At 44.3% G+C, this 24,064-nt stretch overlaps 1 protein-coding gene across 2 annotated transcripts; it reads left to right on the top strand.

Moving 5' to 3' along the window:
* The first annotated feature begins 958 nt into the window (after positions 1-958).
* On the top strand, positions 959-24,064 carry MKRN1 (makorin ring finger protein 1). Of its 2 annotated transcripts, none has more exons than XM_028106293.2 (8): positions 959-1,310; positions 9,193-9,321; positions 16,127-16,356; positions 16,786-17,012; positions 20,227-20,441; positions 21,211-21,321; positions 21,890-22,028; positions 22,380-24,064. In XM_028106293.2, exons 1-8 carry the CDS (start codon positions 1,126-1,128, stop codon positions 22,590-22,592), a joined length of 1,449 nt encoding a protein of 482 aa, XP_027962094.1. In that variant the 5' UTR covers positions 959-1,125; the 3' UTR covers positions 22,593-24,064. The 2 variants fall into 2 exon arrangements, with proteins under 2 accessions (XP_027962094.1, XP_027962095.1); XM_028106294.2 differs by lacking the exon at positions 959-1,310 and adding an exon at positions 1,506-1,576.

Genomic DNA, 24,064 nt, shown 5'->3' with positions numbered 1-24,064 from the left:
TGTTTCCTGTTGGCTTTGTCACTGTCCTTACTTGTGTCTGTTAGGTACATGATGGTCTGATCGCCAGTGGGGACGATTTTCACTCTCAAGGTGGACTTAAAGAAAAGCAAATGAAGGGCTTATGAAAAACTGCCTATGGAAAATCAGAATTTAATAGGCAGCCCGTCAGGACAGTGGACATTAATAGGGAAATAGGATTATATACATTTTAATTTTCATAGTTTTACAAATGACTCAAGCTGGGATATTTCAGACACCTTATGTTATTATCTGTTCAGTATTGTGTGAAAGAACAGTGCTTTCCATAGACTCTTACTGTTAACTGTTACAGAGAGAAAGCAGGAGCACTAAAAAGTAAATTAGCTTGCTCAAAGGCACATAGCTAGGAATGGGAGAAAGCGGGAGGTGAGGGAGACAAGCTGACTCCAGAACCAGTGCTGGGCTACCATGCTAGTCTCCGGGGTTTAGAGATTACACCGATTGGAGGAATAAGAGAACATTAAGTGTTTACTATGTACCAGGCACTAACCTCAGTGATCGCATGTCCCATAATCCTCACAGCAACCCTGTGAGGGAGGGCCTACTATCATCCCACTGGAGATGAGGAACCGGCTCAGAATGGGTATGTATCCCCGGTTCCTTCAGCTGACCATTGGTACAGTCAGTAAATGGGAAAGTCTGGATTCCAACCCAGGTCCTCTATTCCCGTCCTCCACTGTATCTGCCTCTGCTACCCAGGTATTCCTCTGGGTTAGCACTCTTGAAATGTGGACTTTTTATAAAAAGTTCCCTAGATGTGCCGCCCAGTGTGGGGGGGGCGGGGGAGCAGTGAGGGTGGGTGCAGCCGGCTGCGCCCGGCCCCTGCCCCGCCCCCGCAGGCGGGGCTGTCTCGTCCGCCAATCAGGATGCTGGGCGCCGGGGTCGAGGGGCGGGCCGCGGGCGCTGCGGCTCCAGCCCGCAGTCCGAGCGGCTAGAGCGCTCGGAGACCCTAAGCGGAGCCAAGAGGAGCGAGCGGGCGCCCCAGTCTCCTTCCCCTCCCCTCGCCTCGCCGCCTTCTCCCGCAGCCGGACCGGAACTATGTGATCCCGGAAGTTCCGGTGCCACTGCTGTGTGGGATAAACAGTAATGGCGGAGGCTGCAGCTCCCGGAACAACAGCCACAACATCAGGAGCAGGAGCGGCAGCGGCGGCGGTGGCAGCAGCCTCCCCCACCCCTATCCCCACAGTCACCTCCCCGTCCTCGGGGGCGGGGGGAGGGGGAGGCAGCAGCGACGGCAGCAGCGGCGGCTGGACTAAACAGGTCACCTGCAGGTGAGGCGCTGCGCAGCCGGGCGCCGGCGCGGGGAGGGGGCCGAGGCCGCGGAGAGGGCGCAGAGGAAGGGGCGGGCGGGCGGGCGGCCGGGGGCGGGCGGAGGAGGGAGGAGAGCGGCGTTTGGCCGCCGCGGCTTCCGCGCCCGCGCTGCGTCAACCCCCGCCGGCCGCCGCGGTGCCGGGCGCGCGCGGCTCTGCTGCGAGGCTGCCGCACCGCCCGCCGCCCTCCCAGCGCTGGCGGAGCGGCGCGCCGCGTAGAGAGAAAGGTGGGCAGACTCCTCCTCCTTTTCATTGTCGCCAGATCTGCAGCCCCTGCTTGCAGCTCCTCCTCAGGTTCAAACGGAAGGGGGTGCGTGTTCTAGCCTGCAGCCGGCCTCCCTGCTGGCCTGCGGGGCTGGGGAGCGCGGGCCGGGACAAGGTGGCCCGGCTGCCCGGCCTCGGCACGGTGTCATCCGTTGGTAATGTCTGCTCGCGTCTCTCTCCGCCCCCGCCGCACCCGAGAAGTAGCTTTTGTTACTTCTTCTTTGTATGTTTATCGAGGTTGGCGGTTCTGAGCTTTTGTTATAGAACCGAGTGCCGGGCTGAGGTCGTCTCCTCCGCCTTAAATTGCACGAGCTGCCATTCCCCTCCCGCGGTGAAAATGTTCTTTTGAAATACACGCATCTTACTTCTGAAGGGGGGAAATGCAGGAGAGCGGTTTTGTTTGGGTTTGGTATGTCAGATAGATGTAAGTATTTGAAAAAAAAATAAGTGGATGGCGGTAATAGGTACGTGTGTACGCGTGTAGAAATTGATCGAGCTGTGCATACAGGATGAGTGCACTTCTGTGCATTTAATTGAATGTTTTACTTGGATTCCTATAGAAGTGATCATTAGCGACTGGAAGCGTTTTTCTAGCAGTTGAAAAAATCCAACTGGAACGCCAGTTTTCACCGGGGGGGTGGGATAATTTCTATGCAATACGTAAGGATTCTTAACTATACAGAACTCACTGTCCTGGTGTTAACAGTGATATTTAAGAGCATTCTCTGTTTATATACATGTAAGGCATGAATATAATATACATGTAAGGCATGAATATAAGCTTATTTTCAGTAGTGGGTTGAAGAAGCGTAAAAGCTATTTTAGGTCGCTTCTCTTACCAGTCGTTTGTAGATCTTAAGAATGGAATCAAGTGCAGTATCTTGAAGAATGAGAATTTCAAAATTCTTGTTCATGAAACAGTTAAGTCCCTATTTACAATTTCTCTTCTCTACAGTGCTGCAGTTGATGTATATGTGCTAGTTGGTTCCTTTAAAAATAAAAGAACTAGTGTAACCTTTATATACCTGAATTTTTAGCCCTTCACTCTGCAGTCCCAATCTACCTCTATATACTGAAAATATGTTGCTTGAATATGTGAGTTCTTAACAGGAACTCCATACAAAGCCTTGATTTTAACATACCATTTCCAATCTCAATATAGTCTAGCTTTTAACACCCATCACCAACCTGGCATTACCATACTTACCTCATTTTTATCTTGGCAGCTGTAACTTGAACCCAACTTTACAGCAGTGCACAGAATTGATTGTCACTTTCACACTTTCTTCTCTGTTGGACACTTGGCCCTGTTCTTAACTTCTCCTTTTCTAGTCCTCAACAGTATATAACCAGAATTCAGAATAGCTTACCAGACTGCATTCCTCTTTGCTTGCCTTTAGGATCTTTGAGTTAAATGCAGTATTGTAGATTGTTCTTGACTGGGAATTCGTTGCCCATGAACCAATAGATTTACATGTATTTAAAAAAATTTACATAGCTCAGTAATCTAGTATTTTGGAAAGGCATTATGTAAAAGATAACAGGCCTAGACGTACTAGTTTTTACTTGAAAGTTATTTTTAAAAAGTAAAGGCTAGTATATCTTGGATTTTAATATTTGACATTGTTTTCAGTTCTAGGTACGAACATCTAACTAAAATTCTCTTTGGATAGTGAATATGAGATCTTCATTTATTGTGGACCTTGAGCTTTGAGCAGGGGCCCTATTTTGTTTATCCTAAATGTGTACTTGAGTTATCTTTTGGGGACTACCTTATTCAGTTATTCATTAAATAAGTATTAGTGCCTACAACAAGAGACGATGCCCTAGATGTTCAAGGGAATGCAAAAATGCATTGTATTATATTTTCATTGTTTGCTAAATCTCCCTAGAGGAGAATTAAGATTTAAGTGATACACTTTAGTGTTTCTGCTTATTTTCTTCCATCTAGCAGTTTGTTTAAGGCTATTTACTTAGGGCATAATCCTCTAAGAAGTTAGTTCTTTGGAGGACTTTTTTTAAATTGCTCAATTGATTTTCTTACTGGTTACTATTTATTTCTCAATTCTACCTCATTGTGTTTGATGTCTGCGGCTTAAGAAAAACCTACACCTTTCCCAAGGAACTGTATCATGCTGCCCCCACCAGGCCATTTTTCATATTTTTTTATTGGAGGAATATTATGAAGTACGCTATTGCTTTTAGCTTTGAGAGTATAGGGTTAAAATAATACTTTGGAACACTATATCAAAAACTAATGATGTAATGTATGGTGATTAACATAACAATAAATTTTTAAAAAATAAAATACTGTCATAACTTGCAAGCTATAATTTTGGATTTAGACACTGCTTTATGGGAGTTCTACAGTGGTAGATGACTGTTCTGGCATTTGAAATAATATCCCAAAACCAAGTGTTTTCATTTTGAGTTTAAAAAATAAAGGAAATAATTCCAGAAAGTCTCTTTCCAATTGCAGTCATACCCATAGTGAAGTTTATTACTTGGAAACTATCTAGTACAGGCTTTTTTGAAGGGGTGGCATTGAAAAAGTTAACCAGCCCATTCATTAAGAAGAATTAATTTTGCTACTGACATGTCGATTTGCGATGACACCTACAGTTTTTATTAAATATGTAACTGGTAAGTATTTGTAAAGTATTGTAAGAGATAAAAAAAAGCAGAGTAAACCATGGTCCTCAGCCACCAGGAATTTGCAGTCTAGTCTGAAAAATGGTACGTGCACTCCTCAGATTAAGTATCCCAAGTTAAAAAATGCCATAGCCGATGAAGTGGTAAATGCTGAATTAGGTAGCATTCTGTAATTTCTTCTGTCAACCCACAGGCAGGTTGTTGCGATGCCTAGAGGTACTTTGAGGGTATTCGGTTCTGTGTACCCTAGAAGCTATTGTTGGAGTGTTTTGTAATTATTTTGGCAAACGTGCTTAGGTTTCCAGGAGGTACAGCAGTAGGGAGATTTCTAGTCTATTTTATTTGTCTTAACTGGACAATGTCTGGAGTGACATTGCAGTGAGAGCAGGAGCAGGAGGGAGGGTCAGAGGTCATGATCCCAGTGGAGGGATGGAGCCCCATACCCATCCAAGCTCAGTGGAAGAGTCTGCTTGAGATTCTTTCTCCCTCTTACCCCCCATTCCTCTCTCTAAAATAAATGAATTTTTAAAAAGTCATAATGGCCCAGCCTTTTCTCCAAAGGAAGCTTTAGTCTGGGGAGGCTTGGTGGTGGCATTTTAAAAACAAAACTTCGAGGGGTGCCTGGGTGGCTCAGTCAGGTCACGATCCCACTAAATAAATAAATAAATGGCCTCAATCTTAAAAAAAAAAACAAACAAAATAAGCCTTTGGTTTCATTTTGGGGAGAGAAACTTATCGGGAGAGGTTTGCCTTTTTTTTCTACTTGTTACAACGCAACACTTTTCACAATCATAATCTCTTAGAGATGGGTTGGTGAGGAGGGATTTCACTGAGAATTGTATTTAATTCTCGATATACCAATAGTGTTCATATCACTGAGGGATAAAAGGCCAAAAAAATAAGCTGAAAACCCAGACCATGCATACCAAACAACCATTTATGTTTAGTATTTGGCAGTAACTAATTAGGGCTTGTATTCTAGCATTTCTTCTTTAAAGCTTTTATTTATTTGACACAGAGAGACACAGCGAGAGAGGGAACACAAGCAGGGGGAGTGGGAGAGGGAGAAGCCGGCTTCCCGCCGAGCAGGGAGCCCGATGTGGGGCTCGATCCCAGGACCCTGGGATCATGACCTGAGCCGAAGGCAGACGCTTTACTGAGCCACCCAGGCGCCCCTCCTGTATTCTAGCATTTCTGTTGATCCTGAAGTATCAGGTGATTTTTGTGTCTACTTGAATTCCTTCAGTGTTACTAGTTCTGGACCTCAGGAACCTGTGTCATTGCTGGGTAATTCTTCTCTGGCTTCATGTTGAGCCAGATAGATACATGATGTAGCTTTTTGCATATATTGACTTTGTCAGGAATAGTGCCTGAAAAGGTTGTTTGTATTCTGGCTATATTACTACAGTTGATTAAAAACCTTGTGGCATGGGTGTCTTGCCTTAATGGTTTGACTTAATCTTTTTGGATTTATTTATTTGACAGACACAGCGAGAGAGGGAACACAAGCCGGGGGAGTGGGAGAGGGAGAAGCAGGCTCCCCACTGAGCAGGGAACCCGATGCTGGCCTGATCCCAGGACCCTGGGATCATGACCTAAGCCAAAGGCAGGTGACTGAGCAACCCAGGCACCAGTTGACTTCCTCTCAACTTGACATGTTCCTGTGTACCTCTTGCTACGCTGGTCATAAATCAATATAGTGAATAAATGTGGTCTGGCAGGGCAGAGTAAAGATGTGGAAGGACATAGCACAAAGACTATGTAGTTACTGACTTACCTTAATTCTAAAAGATTGCTGAAACCTGCTGAAGGTCACATAGCTTCTAATTGACAAAGCTGGAATTTAAAAGTCTCCCCAGTTCTTTTTAAGATTCTATTTGTCAGAGAATGCACAAGCAGGGGGAGCAGGAGGAGAACCAGGCTCCCCACTGAGCAGGGAGCCCGATGTGGGACTCAGTCCCAGGACCCTGGGATCATGACCTGAGCCTGAGCCGAAGGCAGACGCTTAATGACTGAGCCACCCAGGCGCCCCTCAGTATCTGTATGTGACTTAAATGATCCCAAAGAAATACTGAAGGTATAGACACTCTTGTGTTTAAAAAGGAACAGTTCCCACTTGGGGATAAGACAGTAAACTATTGTGTTTGAGCACTGATACTGTTTCAAAAGGATAACTAACCTATTACCAACTGGATACTTTCCTTACTTATTTACTTGAGTGCAAGAAAGCACAGGGTGAGAGGCAGAGGGAGAAGCAGACTCCCCATTGTGCAGGGAGCTGGAAAGGGGGTTCAATCCTGCATCTCAAGGATCATGACCTGAGCCGAAGGCAGACACCTTTACCAGCTGAGCCACCCAGGTGCCCCTGGATACTTCTATGTACTTTGAAGCAAGATTTTACTGCTGCAGTGATTACAATGTAATTTTCATTGGCTTGTTTATAGTTAGGGGGTGTCTGCGTTGATGTCTTCATTTATGCAGTCAAATGAGCTTTTTTTTTTTTTTTTTTTTAAGACACAGGGAGAGCACAAGCGGGGAGGAGCAGAGGGAGAGGATCAAGTAGACTCCCCATTGAGTGGGGAGCCCATTGCAGGGCTTGATCCCAGGATCAGACCTGAGCCGAAGTGAGACGCTTAAGCGACGAGCCACCCAGGTGCCCCCAAAATTACCTATTGATAAACAAGTGGTTTAACTCAAAGTTGCCCTGTAGTTGAGCAGAAGTTCACGCCTGAGTTACATTATGGTAAACTTAAAATAACAGTTGAAATTAAAATTAGGTCAACTATAGTTCTCTTCCTAGTATATTCTTAGATTTTGTTACGGACTACAAGTCCAGGGCACTTTGGGATATTGGTCATTTTAACTATTTCCACCAACATGTTAGTCTTTTCAAGTGATGTACTGTCATGCAGAAGTTTTCCCTTCTTTGAACAGAAGCTTTCATATTCAATTTTGGGCAGCCTTCTTCCAGGTTCCTTAGGTAAATACAGATATTTTCTACATATTCAGATCAGTGGGCAAGTGGAGTATACAGTTACTCTAGATAATGGTGACACTCTTGGATATAGTGATGTCATCAGCCACACTTAGGAAATACGTACTTTTTCCTTCAGGTGCCTATGTGGCTAGTTGTGGCCTGCCAAAAATAAACCTTCATTTCTCTCTGCTCAAGAAAAAGAGAACCAGTAAAGGACCAAAGAATTAAAAAAACCCTGGGGTGCCCTGCCTGGCTGGCTCAGTCACTACTAGAGCATGTGATTCTTGATCTCTGGTTGTGGGTTCAAGCCCCACATTGGGCGTAGAGTTTACTTAAAAATAAAATCTTGGGGAGGGGGTAAAAAAACCCTGACAGAAGTCAGTGATGGGAAGATGGAGGATGGTCGTGGTGGTTCTACTCTATGCGATCAAAAAATGACTATCACTTCTAACCTAAATGTAGATTGCTGCTTGCTCTACTCATCCCCCTCCATCCCCACTTCCTGATTTTAGTAGGTATGAGGTGTTTATTTCTAGCAAATTCCCAAATGATGCTGATGGTGCTATTCCAGGTCCTACTAAGGCATACTCTTAATACTTGCTTAGGAAACTGCTAGTTAGGTACACCTGTAATCCTCTTAAGGCTGAGGAGCGGTAGTCTGCTAACCAAAGAACATACGGTGATTTCTCTTTGCCTCTATGTTTGCAGCAAATTTGGTTATATTTTCACATGTGGATTTTACATCAAGTTGTAAGAGGACTCCATGCCCAGTTTGGAGTCCAGTGTGGGGCTTGAACTCAAAACCCTGAGATGGAGAGATCAAGAGTTGCTTAAGCAGCTGAGCCACTCAGGTACCCTTCACGTGGCTTTTCAAGCATTAAAATGGTTTCTTTTTTAAGATTTTATTTAGGGGTACCTGAGTGGCTCCAGTTAAGTGTCTGCCTTTGGTTCAGGTCGGGGAGCCTGCTTCTCCCTCTCCTACTACCCCCACTTGTGTTCCCCTCACTGTGTCTCTCTCTGTCAAATAATCTTTAAAAATTTTTTTTTTTAAAGATTTTATTTATTTGAGACACAGTGAGAGAGGGAACACAAGCAGGGGGGTGGGAGGGGAAAAGCAGGCTTCCCGCCGAGCAGGCCTAGGTGGCTCAGTTGTTAAAGCATCTGCCTTAGGCTCAGGTCATGATCCTAGGGTCCTGGGATTGAGCCCCACATCGGACTCCCTGCTCTGTCAGGAAGCCTGCTTCTCGACCTCTCCCACTCCCCCTTCTTGTGTTCCCTCTCTTACTGTGTCTCTGTCAGATGAATAAATAAAACTATTTTTTAAAACCTTTGAGAGAGCACTATATAGGGAGCGCAAGAGAGCAGGCAAGAATCGGGGGCAGAGGCAGAGGGAGAAGCAGGCTCCCTGCCGAACAGGAAGCCCAACGTGGGGCCCGGTGCCGGGACCCTGAGATCATGATGACCTGAGCCGATAAGGCAGACCCTTAACTGACTGAGCAACCCAGGCACCCCTAAAATGGTTTCGTGAAGTAGTGAAATATGCAGTAGTCTTACCCATTCTGGTCTAAATTGTTTCTTCTTTATTTTTTTTTTTTTTTACAGATAGAGCTGCCATTATGGCTAACGTTACTACCTCCCTAGGACTTGTGGAATGAGAACTGTGGTCAAACTTAACCCTGTAGAGACCAGATTAGATGACCTCAGAGTTGAAATCTAAATTGGTGCACATATGTATAGGCAGTCTTCTGTGGTACCATAACGGATAATCTCCTCATATAGTCTTACACTGCTTGCTGTTGTGTTCATCTCACATGTTTGCGTAGAATAGCATATATTGGGTATATTTATACAGCACTAGGATATTCCTACTATTGGTGTGTTACTGGTGGAGTACATTGGTCATGAATTCTTTTAGGACTGTCTTGAACTTTGTGGTTCTTTTTCTCACAGGTATTTCATGCACGGAGTTTGTAAGGAAGGAGATAACTGTCGCTACTCACATGACCTCTCTGACAGTCCTTACGGTGTAGTGTGCAAGTATTTTCAGCGAGGATACTGTATTTACGGAGACCGCTGCAGGTAAGAATTGTTCACAGATGAGTTTGTTGAGAGGTGGAGTGGAAGAGGGTGAGAAGAAGAGTAAAATACATAATTCCAATAGCTTTATAAATAGGTTTAAGATAAATGCTTTGAAAAAGTACTCCTTAGTGTTAGTACACTTACAAATCTCTAACTTAGAGGGTATGTATTGATACTTTTTTTTTTTTAAATGAGTTTGTAATGCAGTAATTCGAGGAGCTCCTTCTGCAAACCTAGGGATAAGGTGTGGAGAAAGTATGTCTGTATATCGCATTTCCTTTTTAGGACTAAGAATGATGTGCATATCTCTTAATAATGAAATAGGAGAGAAAAGGGTATCGTAGGCATTTGGAATAGTGTATTAGGTTACTACTTAGAGAGCTTCTCATTGCTTATCATTCAGTGTCAACTTTCCTGAAACCCTTCGGCTTGCAACTAAGCTTAGATTTAGAGGAAATACTCAGGAATGTGTCTAGTAACCATCAGAATGTTAAGAACCAAAAGGGATTCATTCTTTAATCTCTATCATTATTAATTGAATTGGCACCCTAATCCTGTTACGTTGCGATTCAGCAGCAGTGGCTTGTGCTTAGAAATAGGTGGAGGTTTTATTTATCTTTCCAAGTCAGAAAAGAAGTGTTCTAGTTACCCGTTGATTGGGGCAGCCTGGGTGGCTCAGTTGGTTAAGTAAGCTGCCTTGCTTAGGTCATGATCCCAGGGTCCTGGGATGTAGCCCCGCATTGGGCTCTCTGCTCAGCAGGGAGCCTGCTTCTTCCTCGCTGTCTGCTGTTCCCCATGCTTGTTCTCTCTCTGTCAAATAACCAATAAAAAATAGTTACCTGTTGATGTTGAACAAATTACCCCGAGATTTAGCAGCTTAGAAATGATAAAACATCTCCCAGTTTCTGGGGGTCTTGTTTAGCTGGGTGGTTTTAGCTCCAAGATTCTAGAGGTTGCAGTCAGGAATTTGGGCAGGGCTGCCATTATCTGACCTCTCCCCCAGGGGCTTGGAGGATCACTCCTAAGGTGGAGAGAGACCTTAGTTTTTTACCAGTTGGACCTCTCCTTAGGGCTGCTTTAGTGTCCTACTTGGTTGCTATCTTTCCCCAGAGCAGGTGATTGGAGAGAGCCAGCAAGGACACATCCACAGTGCCTTTTATGACCTAGTCTCAGAAGCCCTGCACTCACTTCCCGCTATACTCTTCATTACAAGCAAGTCACTAAATCCAGCCCATGTTGAAGTGTTCAAGGGGAGAGAGATTGGGCCCCACCTTTTGAAGGGAGGCGTGTCAAAGAACTGTGGACATACTTTAAACCATAAACCATCATATTAGGTAAGACATTTGGGGAATGTCGGCCAGTTTTAGCATTCTACGCCATATGCTTAGAATTCAAAAGGCTAGGAAATTATTGATGGGTGGGATATAAATGTTCAGTCATCCCACATTCATTTTGTTAGGAAATCTAGTAAGGATAGAGAAAAATAGATTTTTTTTCATGTGACTTTTAAGAGCTCGGAAATGGAACCTCTGAGTTTAAGTCCTTTTGCTCTCAGCTAATTTTTTTCATTGCAGTATTACTGGGAAGGGGAAAAAGACAAACCCCAAAAAACTCGACTGCCAGGCTTATCAGTCACAGTATGAAAGGGGGGGTTGGTAGAACACCATCCTACTATATGGTCTCTTGCAGGTTTTCTAGGCCAGCTTAATTGTAGGGGAGCCTGGTTCTTTGCCTAAACAATCAGCCGAGAGTCTTTGTACACTATGTGCAGGGAGAGAAGAAACAAATGTCAGGAGTGGGAGGGGAAACTAGGGTGTCCAGCAGAGAGAAGTGGAGAGTATGCTGCGTGATAGGAGGGGGGAAAGTATGGCCGGGTAACAGTCGGCTTCCTCTTCAGAAGAGGGACTCATCTGATTGGACCATATAGGTGGGAAGAGTGAAAAATAACTGTAAGAAACCCAAGCTAAGGCTGAGGCTGTATGTGTTAGCTTACTTTTCAGGTTACTTCCCCAGCCCTAAATGGCATTTAGGCATTTCATATTCTCCTTGGGAATAAGTATGGAAGCCCATCCTCAACATAACCCTGTAATCAGTGGACTTGTGGGAGACCGAGGTCGAAGGCCAGGGAGTGAGGTGGGTGCCCTGTTTTGGTGAAGCCCTGACATTGAGGCGGTTTCAAGTCACCTGATAACTGCTTTTTTTCTTTAAAGATGCAGCTCCCTCTTTGGCCAATGATCTGATTTGAGCTAGGTTTAGATCTCTCAGGTTGAAATGAAAGGAATTAGGGAAACCTATTATTAATAGTTGGCCTGAAGGGAAGCTTTGGTGGTAATTGGGACAGACAGGCTGGAAGATTTACACCTACTTTTTCACTCTTAACTGTGTAGGGATCTTTTTATACAAATTGGCCACTGCCCAGAGATTTCAAATATTGAACGCCTCATAGAGGTAATAGTTTCCTCAATGAAAGATGATGTCCTAATGCCAACAGTTCACAAATGTTACTGTGTCCATGCTTCATGAAGGTGGCACTGTTAACTTAGGCCAGTTCTTCATTACTCAGAACTGTTAAACACATTGCATGACCTCTAACATCCTTTGCCCCCACTTACTCAGTGCCATAAGAATGCCCTCATCGTTGATGAACACCCAGTGGAGAAAGAGGGAGTATTGCCTTGGTTGACAACCATTGTTATGGTAGGTCTTGTTTCCTGTGGAGGGCTCTTTCCCTCTGGACCCACTGAATCCCGTAAATTAACGTATTTAGATTTATTTAAATTTGAAAGAGCACATAAGCACTCTGCCCAGGAGATCCTAGGAAACCCAAGACCATGACCTGAGCCGAAACCGTTAAAGAGTCAGACGCTAAACGTATTGAGCCACCCCGGTACCCCGTAAGTTAAAATTTTAAAGACAGAGCGCCTGGGTGGCTCAGATGGTTAGGCATCTGCCTTTGGCTCAGTCATGATCCCGGGATCCTGGGATTGAGTCCCGCATCGGGCTCCCTGCTCCTTGGGAGCCTGCTTCTCCCTCTGCTTCTCTCTCCCCCCCTCTGTCTCTCATGAATGAATAAATAAAATCTTAAAAAAAAAAAAAAATTTAAAGACTGGTACCAGACCTTGGAATGATTGGGGGTCGGAAGTAGCCAACCAGAGGGGAAAGCATCTATCTACTCTCAAAGATGGAAGAAAAAGTGATTTCAGTTTCCTTACATAGAAATTAATACTATACAGAGTATCTGCAAAGATGTGAAAGAAAAGCCCAGGGCGCCTGGGTGGCTGAGTTGGTTAAGCGACTGCCTTCGGCTCAGGTCATGATCCTGGAGTCCCTGGATCGAGTCCCGCATCGGGCTCCCCGCTCAGCGGGGAGTCTTGCTTCTCCTTCTGACCCTCCCCCCTCTCATGTGCTCTCCCTCTCTCTCTCAAATAAATAAAATCTTTAAAAAAAGAAAAGCCCAATATTGGTTTCAGTGTTGTCTCAGTATTGCTTAACACTTTGATTAAAAGGATCACCAATTCTGTGATCTAAATCTTAAAAAGAATTAATTTTTTTTTTTTTAAAGATTTTATTTATTTATTTGAGAGAGAGAGAATGAGAGATAGAGAGCACGAGAGGGAAGAGGGTCAGAGGGAGAAGCAGACTCCCCGCCAAGCAGGGAGCCCGATGCGGGACTCGATCCCGGGACTCCAGGATCATGACCTGAGCCGAAGGCAGTCGCTTAACCAACTGAGCCACCCAGGCGCCCTAAAAAGAATTAATTTAATAATCATTACAAACACAATCATTATGGACTCTGAATCCAGTAGATGTTAGTCCTCTTAAGTAGGAATTGGCAGGCTTCGTTTGTACAGGGCCAGATAATGAATGTATTTTGGCTATGGAGGCCATACTGTTCTTGGTGCAATAGCAGCTGTAGATGATAAGCTGATGGATGTGGTGTGTTCCCATGAAACTTCATTGAGACGCTGAAATTTGAGTTCATTTTTCAACCATTTAAAAATACTGAAACCGAGAATACAAGTCCGTTGCTGTCTCCTGAATTACACAGTTAAAATTGCCCACAGAAATGGCCTGTAAAAGAAATTGTCAATGGGGAGCCTGGCTGGCTTGCTCAGTATCAAAACCATTTTTAGCTCTAGCTCTGGGTTTGGCCTGAGGGTCATAGGCTGGATTGATCCCTATTCTTAAGAAGGTCCATGCTTCATTGAACCATATTTCTAGTAAGCACCTTTTGGTTGTTCTTGTCTTTTATATACTATTTGAGTGAGAGAGAGAGCACACAAGTTGACAGAGTGGCAGGGAGAGGGAGAAGGCTCCCTGCTGAGCAGAGAACCTGATGTGGGGCTCAGTCCCAGGACCCTGGGATCATGATGACTGAGCCACCCAGGTGCCCCTAGTAAGCACCTTTCAAAATGCATCTTGCATCCTTCTTGCTTTATTAGGATTTTTTTCTTACATGGACTTTATCTTTCCTAGTACCTATGGACAAATCTTCACTTCAGAATCATTTTTATAGATCTATTCTGCACTAAAGGATTAACTTAGGCTAAATAGGCAGATTGATTTTATTTTTTATAAAGATTTTATTTGAGAGAGAGAATGGTAGAGAGCATGAGAGGGAAGAGGGTCAGAGGGAGAAGCAGACTCCCTGCTGAGCAGGGGGCCCGATGTGGGACTCGATCCTGGGACTCCAGGATCATGACCTGACCCGAAGGCAGTCGCTTAACCAACTGAGCCACCCAGGCGCCCTAGGCAGATTGATTTCAAAAGTTAATAGTCATTTTTTTTTCTTAGCACAACCGGTGGAACGGGAGGCAAGGGGAGAAGCAGGCTCCCTGCTGACCCAAGGAGAAGTCAGATGCAGGCAGATGCTTAACCGACTCAGCCACCCAGGCATCCCGAAAAGTTAATACTCAAAATAGATTATCATTTGTATTCAAGGACCCGGTTTTATTCATTAAATTTGACCCCTCAGTAGTGTTTTTTTTTAAAGATTTATTTATTTTGAGAGCAAGCCTTGGGGATCAGGGAGAGGGAGAGAAGAATCGAAGCAGGCTCCACACCCAGCCTGGAGCCCAAGGCGGGCTCTTATCTCACGACTCCCAAGATCATGACTTGAACTGACTGAGCCACCTAGGCACCCCAGATGATACAGTTCTTAATGCATGGCATGTGTTTATTCCTAGATGTTGCTCAAAAAATTGAACTGTTTGGGTGCCCGGGTGGCTCGGGCTCCCTGCTCAGTTAAGTTAACCCTGCTCAGTTAAGTGTCTGTGTTTGGCTCAGGTCATGATCCGAGGGTCCTGGGTTCCAGCGGGGAGTCTGCTTCTCTCTCTCCCCCCAGTAAAATCTTTAAAAATGCTGTCTAATACAGTAACTATACCTGTGCCACTTGAACACTTGAAAATAAGACTAGTTGCTGGGACCAACAAACTGGTTGTACATTTAAGTATAAATAGCTATGTGGTCATTGGTTCCTGTCATACGGAGAAGCTTAGAGTCACATTAGAACACCACTTGACAATTTTTTTTTAAGGTTTTATTTTTTAACAGAGCGAGAGAGGGAACACAAGCAGGGAGAGTGGGAGAGGGAGAAGCAGGCTTCCCCGCTGAGCAGGGAGCCGGATGTGGGACTCGATCCCAGGACCTTGGGATCATGACCTGAGGCAAAGGCAGACACTTAAGGACTGAGCCACTCAGGCGCCCACCACTTGACAATTTTTTGACAACGAAATAAGGTGTGGTGCAAGTGCATACTCCCAGTGGTTTCTGCTCTTAGCTTGCATGACTCAGGATTCCAGTCTGGAATAAAACACACTGGGTTTTATAGCTGATAGCAGTTACTTGGACGGCAAGGGAAAGTAGGTTCCCTAAAGCTTAAGAGTAGGAATATGAAGGTTTGAGATGGTAGAATACAATGGTAAATATAAGCAAATGTTTGCAGTAATCTAAGGGATGGTGTGTAGTTAGCCTTTATTTTAGATGGAAATACATACACTGGTAACACAGCTGGCCCATGGTTAGGATGGCCCAATTAATCAATTTGCAAGACCTGCTAGATAATGTGTACTGTAGGTTATGCCAGTTCAGACTGACTGTATCATGTATCATTAATTTATTGTGTCTGAATGAATGTCTGAATTGTGTGTATTTTGTTGGGCGGGAAGTTGGTTCTTGAAGGGAATAGCTGGAGATGTGTTTTAATAATTTTACATATGAAAAGGAATGAAAATATATAGGGTAAAGATTTGAAAAGTTATCAGGTCAATGACTCGATACAGGAAAAGAATACATATCATATATTGTAAATACCGTCTCCTGTTTAATATTGTGAACATTTTAACATGACGTGTTAAAGTGTTCTACGTTTTCTACTTGAGTTTGAGGGTCAGCCTTGCTTTGATCAATCTTCGGTGCAGGGTCTCTTTAGCAGAGTTGCCATGGGAACCGTGAGACTCCAGATTCGAGTGGAATTTGAGGGATGATAGATGGTCATCTGCGGGGGTGGGCAAACATGGCCTCTAGGCCAAACCTGGCTGAAGGCTCTAGTTTGCCGACTCCTGGTCTATGACCTTGCTAGTCAAGAGTCCTTGGGCCAAGCAGTATTTCCTCTGGGGGCTTGATAGACATGCAGAATCATGGGCTCTGCTCCAGACTTAGAAATTCCAGATCTGCCTTTTAACAATTCCCAGGTGATTCATAGGCATGATATTTTGAAAACAACCCAAGGACAGGATCAGGGAATTCATACCCCAATTGGGGCTGCTGGCTAGACAGTGACTGCTGACTTCGAATTTTTTTTTAGGTATGAACATAGCAAGCCTTTGAAACAGGACGAAGTGACTGCTGTAGATCTAACTGCAAAATCATCCCTTGCTGCTTCCTCAAGTCTCTCATCAGGCGTTGGACCGGTTGTTGAAATGAATACGGGCGAAGCCGAGTCAAGAAATTCAAACTTTGCAACTGTAGGAGCAGGTTCAGAAGACTGGGTGAATGCCATTGAGTTTGTTCCTGGGCAGCCCTACTGTGGCCGTAGTGAGTATTTTGAAGACTAAAAACAACTTAGGGTGCTGGGCCATAGTCCACCAGTGAGCAGGTTTTCACAACCTTCCTGCTTCCACTCTTCATATTTAGCCTGAGTTAATACTCTAAATTGGATTACCTAAGACTTACCGATGGAGTGAAAGAAACTTTTTGAATCCCAATGAATTTAGAATGTTTCGAAAAATACCGAAGCCTCTTTTAATCAGTGCAATCGCACAAGAAATCATAAGTTTTTATTTTTCCCCAAACAAGCAGCATTAGAAAATTGATCTTTGAAGAGTGAAGGGATTAGTTCAATAGACTTGGAGTTTAATTGAAGTTCTTCTCATTTTTTTCTATTCAGTTAGGTTCTCAGTTACCTTGGTTCATATATCTGCTTTACCCATTTTGGACCTTTACTACCCTCTTAAACATTTTCAGCTGCCCCTTCCTGCACTGAAGCATCCCCGCAGGGCTCAGTGACCAAGGAAGAATTGGAGAAAGAGCAAACGGCAGCAGAAACCAAGCAGCAGCTTTGCCCCTATGCTACGGTCGGAGAGTGCCGGTACGGGGAGAACTGTGTGTATCTCCACGGAGACTCCTGCGACATGTGTGGGCTGCAGGTCCTCCATCCGACTGATGCTGCCCAGAGATCGCAACATATAAAAGTAAGTCTTCAGGGAAGTATTCTGTTAATCCATGTGAGACTTCTTCGAGAGATGCACGTCTGATTGGTATTTAATATATTAACATACTTGTGCAGCCATTACCACAGTTCCCCTGAAAAACTTCATGCCCCTTAGCTCCATTACTGTTTATTCTGCCCTTCCCTGCAGTTCCCTGGCAACAACTAATCTGATCGCTGGACTGGCCTGTTGTGGAGATTGCATATGAATGGAATCCTATGTAGCCTTTTGTGACTGTCTTAAACATTAGCATAATGTTTTCGAGGTTTATTTGTGTGGTAGTGTGTATCAGTACTTCCTTTTTTTCGCTGAATAATAATGCACTGTATAGCTACACCACATTTTGTTTTTCCATTTCATCAATTGAAGGACTTAGGGATTGTTTCACCCAGTGGCTATTGGGAATAATGCCATGAGCATTCATATGTAAGTTTTTGTGGGCATGTTTTAAGTTAGAGAGTAGAGTTGCTGGGTCATCTGGTAACTCAGTGCTTAACATTTTGAGCAATGCCAGACTTTTTGCACAGTGAGTACACCATTTCACTTCCCCAATCACAGTGGATGAGGATTTCAGACTATGGTTCTTGCAGGTGAGAATAGGAGCAGGAGGGAGGGAGAGGGAGAAGCAGGCTCCCTGCTGAGCAGCAAGGACCTGTATCATGGCCTGAGCCGAAGGGAGACCCCCTAACCCACTGAGCCACCCAGACACCCCCAGATTATGGTTTTTAAGCCCATTTGCAGCATGTTTTTTGAGACACTTTTTTATATACAAATTTTATATTTACTGGAGCAACAAATTTTGCTTCTAAATTACGTAAAAAAATTAGTGGGTTGTTGGGTGAAGCATAGTATAAGAGACATGATTGAATCCTACCTTCACGACATGTTGGCTACATGAATTGGAGCAAGTTAAATCCCTGTAAGTCTTTCAGCTCTATATTGGGTATTGGCAGAAGTGCTGTCTTTTTTTTTTTTTCCCTTTTTAGTAGTGTCTCTTAAGGATTGTTTAAAAAGAGCTTTCAGAAAATAAAATATTAAAATATTGTAGTTAGTGTAACTATGGGTGACCTTTTTTTCCTTATAATTAGCATGTTTAAATTTAAAAAGTATGTGTTACGTCCTTCAACCTCGCTTTTAAAAAATTTTTATTATGTTAACATACATTATATCATTAGTTTTTGGTGTAGTGTTCATGATTCATTGTGCATAACACCCAGTGCTCAACGCAGAACGTGCCCTCTTGAATACCCATCACCAGACTAACCCATCCCCCCACCCCCCTCCCCTCTAGAAACCTGTTTGTTTTACAGATCTGTGATTCAACAGCCCTGCACAATTCACAGCGCTCACCATAGCACATACCCTCCCCAATGTCTATCCCCCAGCCACCCCATCCCTCCCATCCCCCACCACTCCAGCAACCCTCAGTTTCCTGAGGTTAAAAATTCCTTGTATCAGCGAGGTCATAGGATACATGTCTTTCTCTGATTGACTTATTTCACTCAGCATAACACCCTCCAGTTCCATCCATGTCGTTGCAAATGGCAAGATCTCATTCCTTTTTATGGCTGCACAATATTCCACTGTGTATATATACCACCTCTTCTTTATCCATTCATCTGTCGATGGACATCTTGGCTCTTTCCACAGTTTGGCTATTGTGGACATTGCTGCTATAAACATTGGGGTGCACGTACCCCTTCGGATCCCTACATTTGTATCTTTGGGGTAAATACCCAGTAGTGCAATTGCTGGATCGTATGGTAGCTCTATTTTCAACTGTTTGAGGAACCTCCATACTGTTTGGTTCCAGAGTTCAGCCTCACTTTTAAGGAGACTTGATGCCCAGTGTGGGGCTTGAACCCACACCTATGAGATCAAGAGCTGCACGCTTCACTGACTGACCAGTACACCCCTCTTTTTACAGATTTGAGAGAGGAGGCAGGGGGAGAAAGCATCTTAAGCAGACTCCCTGCTTAAGTGCAGTGTCACACATGGTGCTCAATTTCAGAAGCCTGAGACCAGAACCTAGCCAAAATCCACCAAGCCATCCAACCTCTTAAGTTTAATCTCTATACCCAACATTGGGCTTAGACCCACAACCCCGAAATCAAGGGTTACATGCTCTTCTGAGTAGGCAAGGTGCCCCCATAATTCTTAATAGCCCCAAAGTGGAAACAACCAAAATGTCCATCACCCGATGAATGGATAAATAGTGGTCTGTCCCTGTGATGGAATATTACTCAGCAATAAAAAATAAAATACTGATACCTTCTACAGTTGAGATAACTTTGAAAATATGCTAAGTGAACAAAGCCTGTCACAAAAGGACACATTTAATATGAAATGCCCTGAATAAGAATAGCCACAGATTAGGGGCGCCTGGGTGGCTCAGTCGTTGAGCATCTGCCTTCGCCTCAGCTCATGATCCCAGGGTCCTGGGATTGAGCCTCGCATCGGGCTCCTTGCTCAGCAAGAAGCCTGCTTCTCCCTCTCCCACTCCCCTGCTTGTGTTCCTCTCTCGCTGTCTCTAATAAATAAATAAAATCTTAAAGAAGAGCCGCAGATAAGTAGCTGACAATGAAGTGGGGGAGGGGTCGGTTTCCGGTGAAGTGATTTCCTTGCTTGTTTGTATGGGGTGGTTCTTGGGGTACGTGAACACATTCTAACACTGACTGGTTTGATGGTTGCATGACTGCATCTACAAAGACCATTTAATTGTACCCTTTAAAGGAATGAATCCTATGGTATATGAAGTATCTCAAAGCTGTTTTTTTTTTAATGTAAAAATTAGGTGCCCACTAATAAATGTTAGCTTCCTTCACCCTCACTTGACACATTGTAAATTAAGACCTTAATCTTAATTACATTTTCCATTTAGAAACCAGAAGATCAACAAGCTTAGTATGAAAATCTGTCTATCCTAACATGGATCATAACATGGAGGGTAGCGAAGATTGGGTGATTCCCCCTCCCCCCATTTCTGAAGTTGAGGTCTTAGTTTGACTCTAGTGATAGATGTAAATATGTAGAATGTCTGTCCACCTATATTTGTGAACAAAGCCGCTTTTCCAGTCAATTGGGAACATCTTTTCAGTTAACTATTGATTCTTTGAACTCAGTCATTAACTGTCAAGTTGAAGTCTTTCATTATTCAGTGACTTGATTACGCTTCTTATCTCTCCACCTTTTCTAGTCTTGCATTGAGGCCCATGAGAAGGACATGGAGCTCTCATTTGCTGTCCAGCGCAGTAAGGACATGGTGTGTGGCATCTGCATGGAGGTGGTCTATGAAAAAGCCAACCCCAGTGAGCGCCGCTTTGGGATTCTCTCCAACTGCAACCACACTTACTGTCTCAAGTGTATTCGCAAGTGGAGGAGTGCTAAGCAATTTGAGAGCAAGATCATAAAGTGAGACTCCTCCCCAATCTTCGTTTGTGCTTTCTATTTTGGGGAAGAATTTTAGTATCTTGTGCCAACTTTCAACCAGATGGACCGCATTTAAATGCATGCATTTTATCTTGAAACGGGGGTATTCTAATTGGAATTTCTTCTTTGTATTTCAGCTAGCTTCTAGGTTAGTTGGTATATCTACTTTTATTTGAATGAGGAAACCCTGTGTATCAGTTAGTAGAATCTTCGTGCTTTTTCTGAGGAGACTGTTTAATGGATTAGCCAGTTTAGGCTCAGTGAACAAACTTAATCTAGCTCTGAATGTATGTTTCCTGACGTTTTACATTTTCCACTTTCCTATTCCATCCATTAAGCTAGCCAATAATCCACCATCCTTTAAAGATTGTTCTCATAACTGAACAAAAACTACATATAATCTAAACAGAGCAAAGTTACAAGAAATAAATTTATTTAAACGAAAGAAAAAGGAGTCCGTGTGAAATGTCTTCTTTTGTTCTGTTTTTGTTTTTTGTTTTTTTGTTTCGTTTTTTTAACAGAAGTTAACTCTTTTTGAGTGAACTGGCTAGCCATTGAGTTGGTTTAAGGAGTTTGTCTTGCTTCAAAAGAAATGGTCAGTTGTGTGACAGTGTGTGGAACCCTTTCAGGAAATGCCCACTTGGCTTTCAGTTAAGTCTTTTTAAGTATGGAGGTGACGCACCAGGGTGTGTCCTTGAAGAGTGGGCCTGTCACGGGGGATGTGCATTGCAGCCTGTTCATTGTTTCCCAGGTCCTGCCCAGAATGCCGGATCACATCTAACTTTGTCATTCCAAGTGAGTACTGGGTGGAGGAGAAAGAAGAGAAGCAGAAACTCATTCAGAAATACAAGGAAGCAATGAGGTATGAGCACTGCAGCCTTTTCTCAGGCTAAGATCCCAACGTAGCTTGGGTTCACTTTGAAAAGAACAGTGCTGCATTATATACTCCTACCTCCTTCCTACCCTTTCTTTGCCTTCCCAGTACAGTTTCTTTTTGTCACCCCTGATAACACTTACCCGTTGTGTACCTTGCTATAACGCAGTCCTTGGGGTGCATGCCCAGAGACTGGGTTATAACGAAGTCTGCTCTAATAGCTGAAGCCCCATGAGTGGGTTCCAACCTCATTCTGAGTCCATGTTGCAGTTGTCCTGTGTGCTTGTGTGTGGGCTTCCTAGAAGGTTTCTCTCTCTGCTGGATCTGCGGGACTGGAGCTGTTACGAACAGCACAGACTTGAACAAAGTATCTTTCTGTAGTTGGTGCTTCATGCATTAGTACACACATGTTTAAGAACACACCTTGGGGTGGGCTGGAAACAGTCATGGTAGTTCTATCACTACCTGTACTACCTGTTTAAGGAAATACCGGATGATAGTCAAATACAGACCTGAAATCCACTGTGAATAAGGGTTGCGATATTTTCCTTTCCAGCAACAAGGCGTGCAGGTATTTTGATGAAGGACGTGGGAGCTGCCCATTTGGAGGGAACTGTTTTTACAAGCATGCGTACCCTGATGGCCGTAGAGAGGAGCCACAGAGACAGAAAGTGGGAACATCAAGCAGATACCGGGTAACTCTCGCTGTTTTTTTAAAGGAGGGGAAAATGCCACGCTATCAGTTGAGTCCCACACAGATTGGGGCCGGGGAAGGAGATTAACACTCAGGTCTGGGAGTGAGACTGGCGGATGAAAGAACGGCAACCTCAGGAAACTGGGAGGGATAGGTGAGGAAAAGCTAGCTCTTAAAGCTCTAAGTAAGCGGTTTGCCTCAAGTAACCAGAGGGGAGGAATTGGTAAAGTCAACCCTAAATAAGAAGTCTGGTTCGTCATGCCCTCTGGTGTGCTGGACGTTTTGCCTTAGAAACAACAATAGAAGATGCTACTCGACAGTGCCATCCCTATCATGGCCTTGTTTTTTACAGGCCCAACGAAGGAACCACTTCTGGGAGCTCATTGAGGAAAGAGAGAACAGCAACCCCTTTGACAACGAAGAAGAGGAGGTTGTCACCTTTGAGCTGGGCGAGATGTTGCTTATGCTTTTGGCCGCAGGTGGGGACGACGACCTGACAGACTCTGAAGACGAGTGGGACTTGTTTCAGGATGAGCTGGAAGATTTTTATGACTTGGATCTATAGCAGCTTGACGTGGCGGGTGAACTGGTCTGCTGAGCCTCAGACAGCAGCTGTCCCCTGAGGTGGGGTGGCAGTGCCCGAGCTTCTCTCCTAGGCAGGCCGATCAACTCCAGGTGCTGTCGTGATCCTACTTACCCAGGGCCTGTCTCAATCCCTCACCTTTTCCCAAGGAGTGTGTTTTTTTTCTCTGTTAAAAAAAAAAAAGTTACAAAAATAAATCTTAAAGCTAGTTTTTTTGTAACATGAATTTAACTGTCAGACAGTTAGCGTAGGTCTGTTGCGTCATCTGTTTTCCACCAGATTGACACCATTCTAGGGTAGCGTTGATGGACTCTCCACACTTATCGGGGGACCCCAGGTTCAAGAACAGCATTGGCCCTGCTTTGGGGTACAAGATAGAGGTGATGGTGACGGATCTGCACTGTGGCACGTAGCCTGCCACAGACTTACGAGGTGGATACCCGAGGTTTCTGGTGAACTCTGCACATCTGTGTTTTTAAATTTGTTCCCTACCCCAAAACCCCCACTGTGCACCTGTTCTGTGGTTTGGTCTCTTGTTGAATTGCGCACAAGTCATACTACTGGGTAACCAGAACCAGGTGCAAATGCGTTGAGGTTTTTACTGTGTTTAGCACGATAGGAAAGTTGAGAAGGAACACGGACAACAGATGCAGTGGCCACGTGAACAGCCGAGCTGGAAGCGGACTCCCGGGGGCTGATGGACTTGCTGTGTGTGAGTGTGTGAAAAGCTTCTCATCCCTGCATAGATGCTGTGTTCTTAGCCTTAGTGGAAAAGCTTTGGTTTAGCGGTTTCAGCCCTGTATGGCACATAAGAGTGTGAAGGGCAAAGCAGGATATTGTAGCTGTCGGTAGATGGGTACTCTAGCTCTGTCTGTACAAATAGAGAAACGGGCTTAGCCACAAGGGTCACCTGTCTGCTGGTCCCAGTCAGTAACACAAACCGGGGCTCGGATACACAGTTGTATTTAATATTTTAGGGTCTCCCAGCCTCTGCAGCCCAGGCACTTTTGGACAAATATTTGTCCTCGTTTGAGGTTTTGTTGTCAGGTTTTTTGTGTTTGTTTTTGTGGGTATTGGCCTCATTCCATCCCTGAGCTTTGCAGGTAGACAGATGTGATTCAGAACTTAGTTGAAGGTGTTTCTTGTAGTGGGGTCATTGGTTGGCAGGATAAGTCATGCTTTTCCACTAAAGGGGGGGCGGGGGTGGTAATCCATGAGGCGAGCTAAAGTTGTTAGAAGAAGATTGGAAACTTAAGCTTTGAGTTTTGTCACTCTAGTTCCTAAAATAACTTGGAGATGCTCATTTGTCCATCTACTGCTTTGATTCATTCCTTGGATCCCACCCACTCTTTCACTCTTAAGAAAAAACAAGTAATTGTTGCAGAGGTCTCTGTATTTTGCAGCTGCCCTTTTGTAAGAAGCACTTTTCCCAAATAAAACAATAAAAACCCAAA

This window comes from Eumetopias jubatus, unplaced genomic scaffold (assembly GCF_037043125.1).
Source record: "Eumetopias jubatus isolate StellerSeaLion01/CBP00866 unplaced genomic scaffold, mEumJub1_p1.0 scaffold_14, whole genome shotgun sequence".
Taxonomy (NCBI): domain Eukaryota; kingdom Metazoa; phylum Chordata; class Mammalia; order Carnivora; family Otariidae; genus Eumetopias; species Eumetopias jubatus.
Note: the sequence above shows the minus strand (reverse complement) of the source record. Positions and strands in the feature narration are given on the sequence as shown.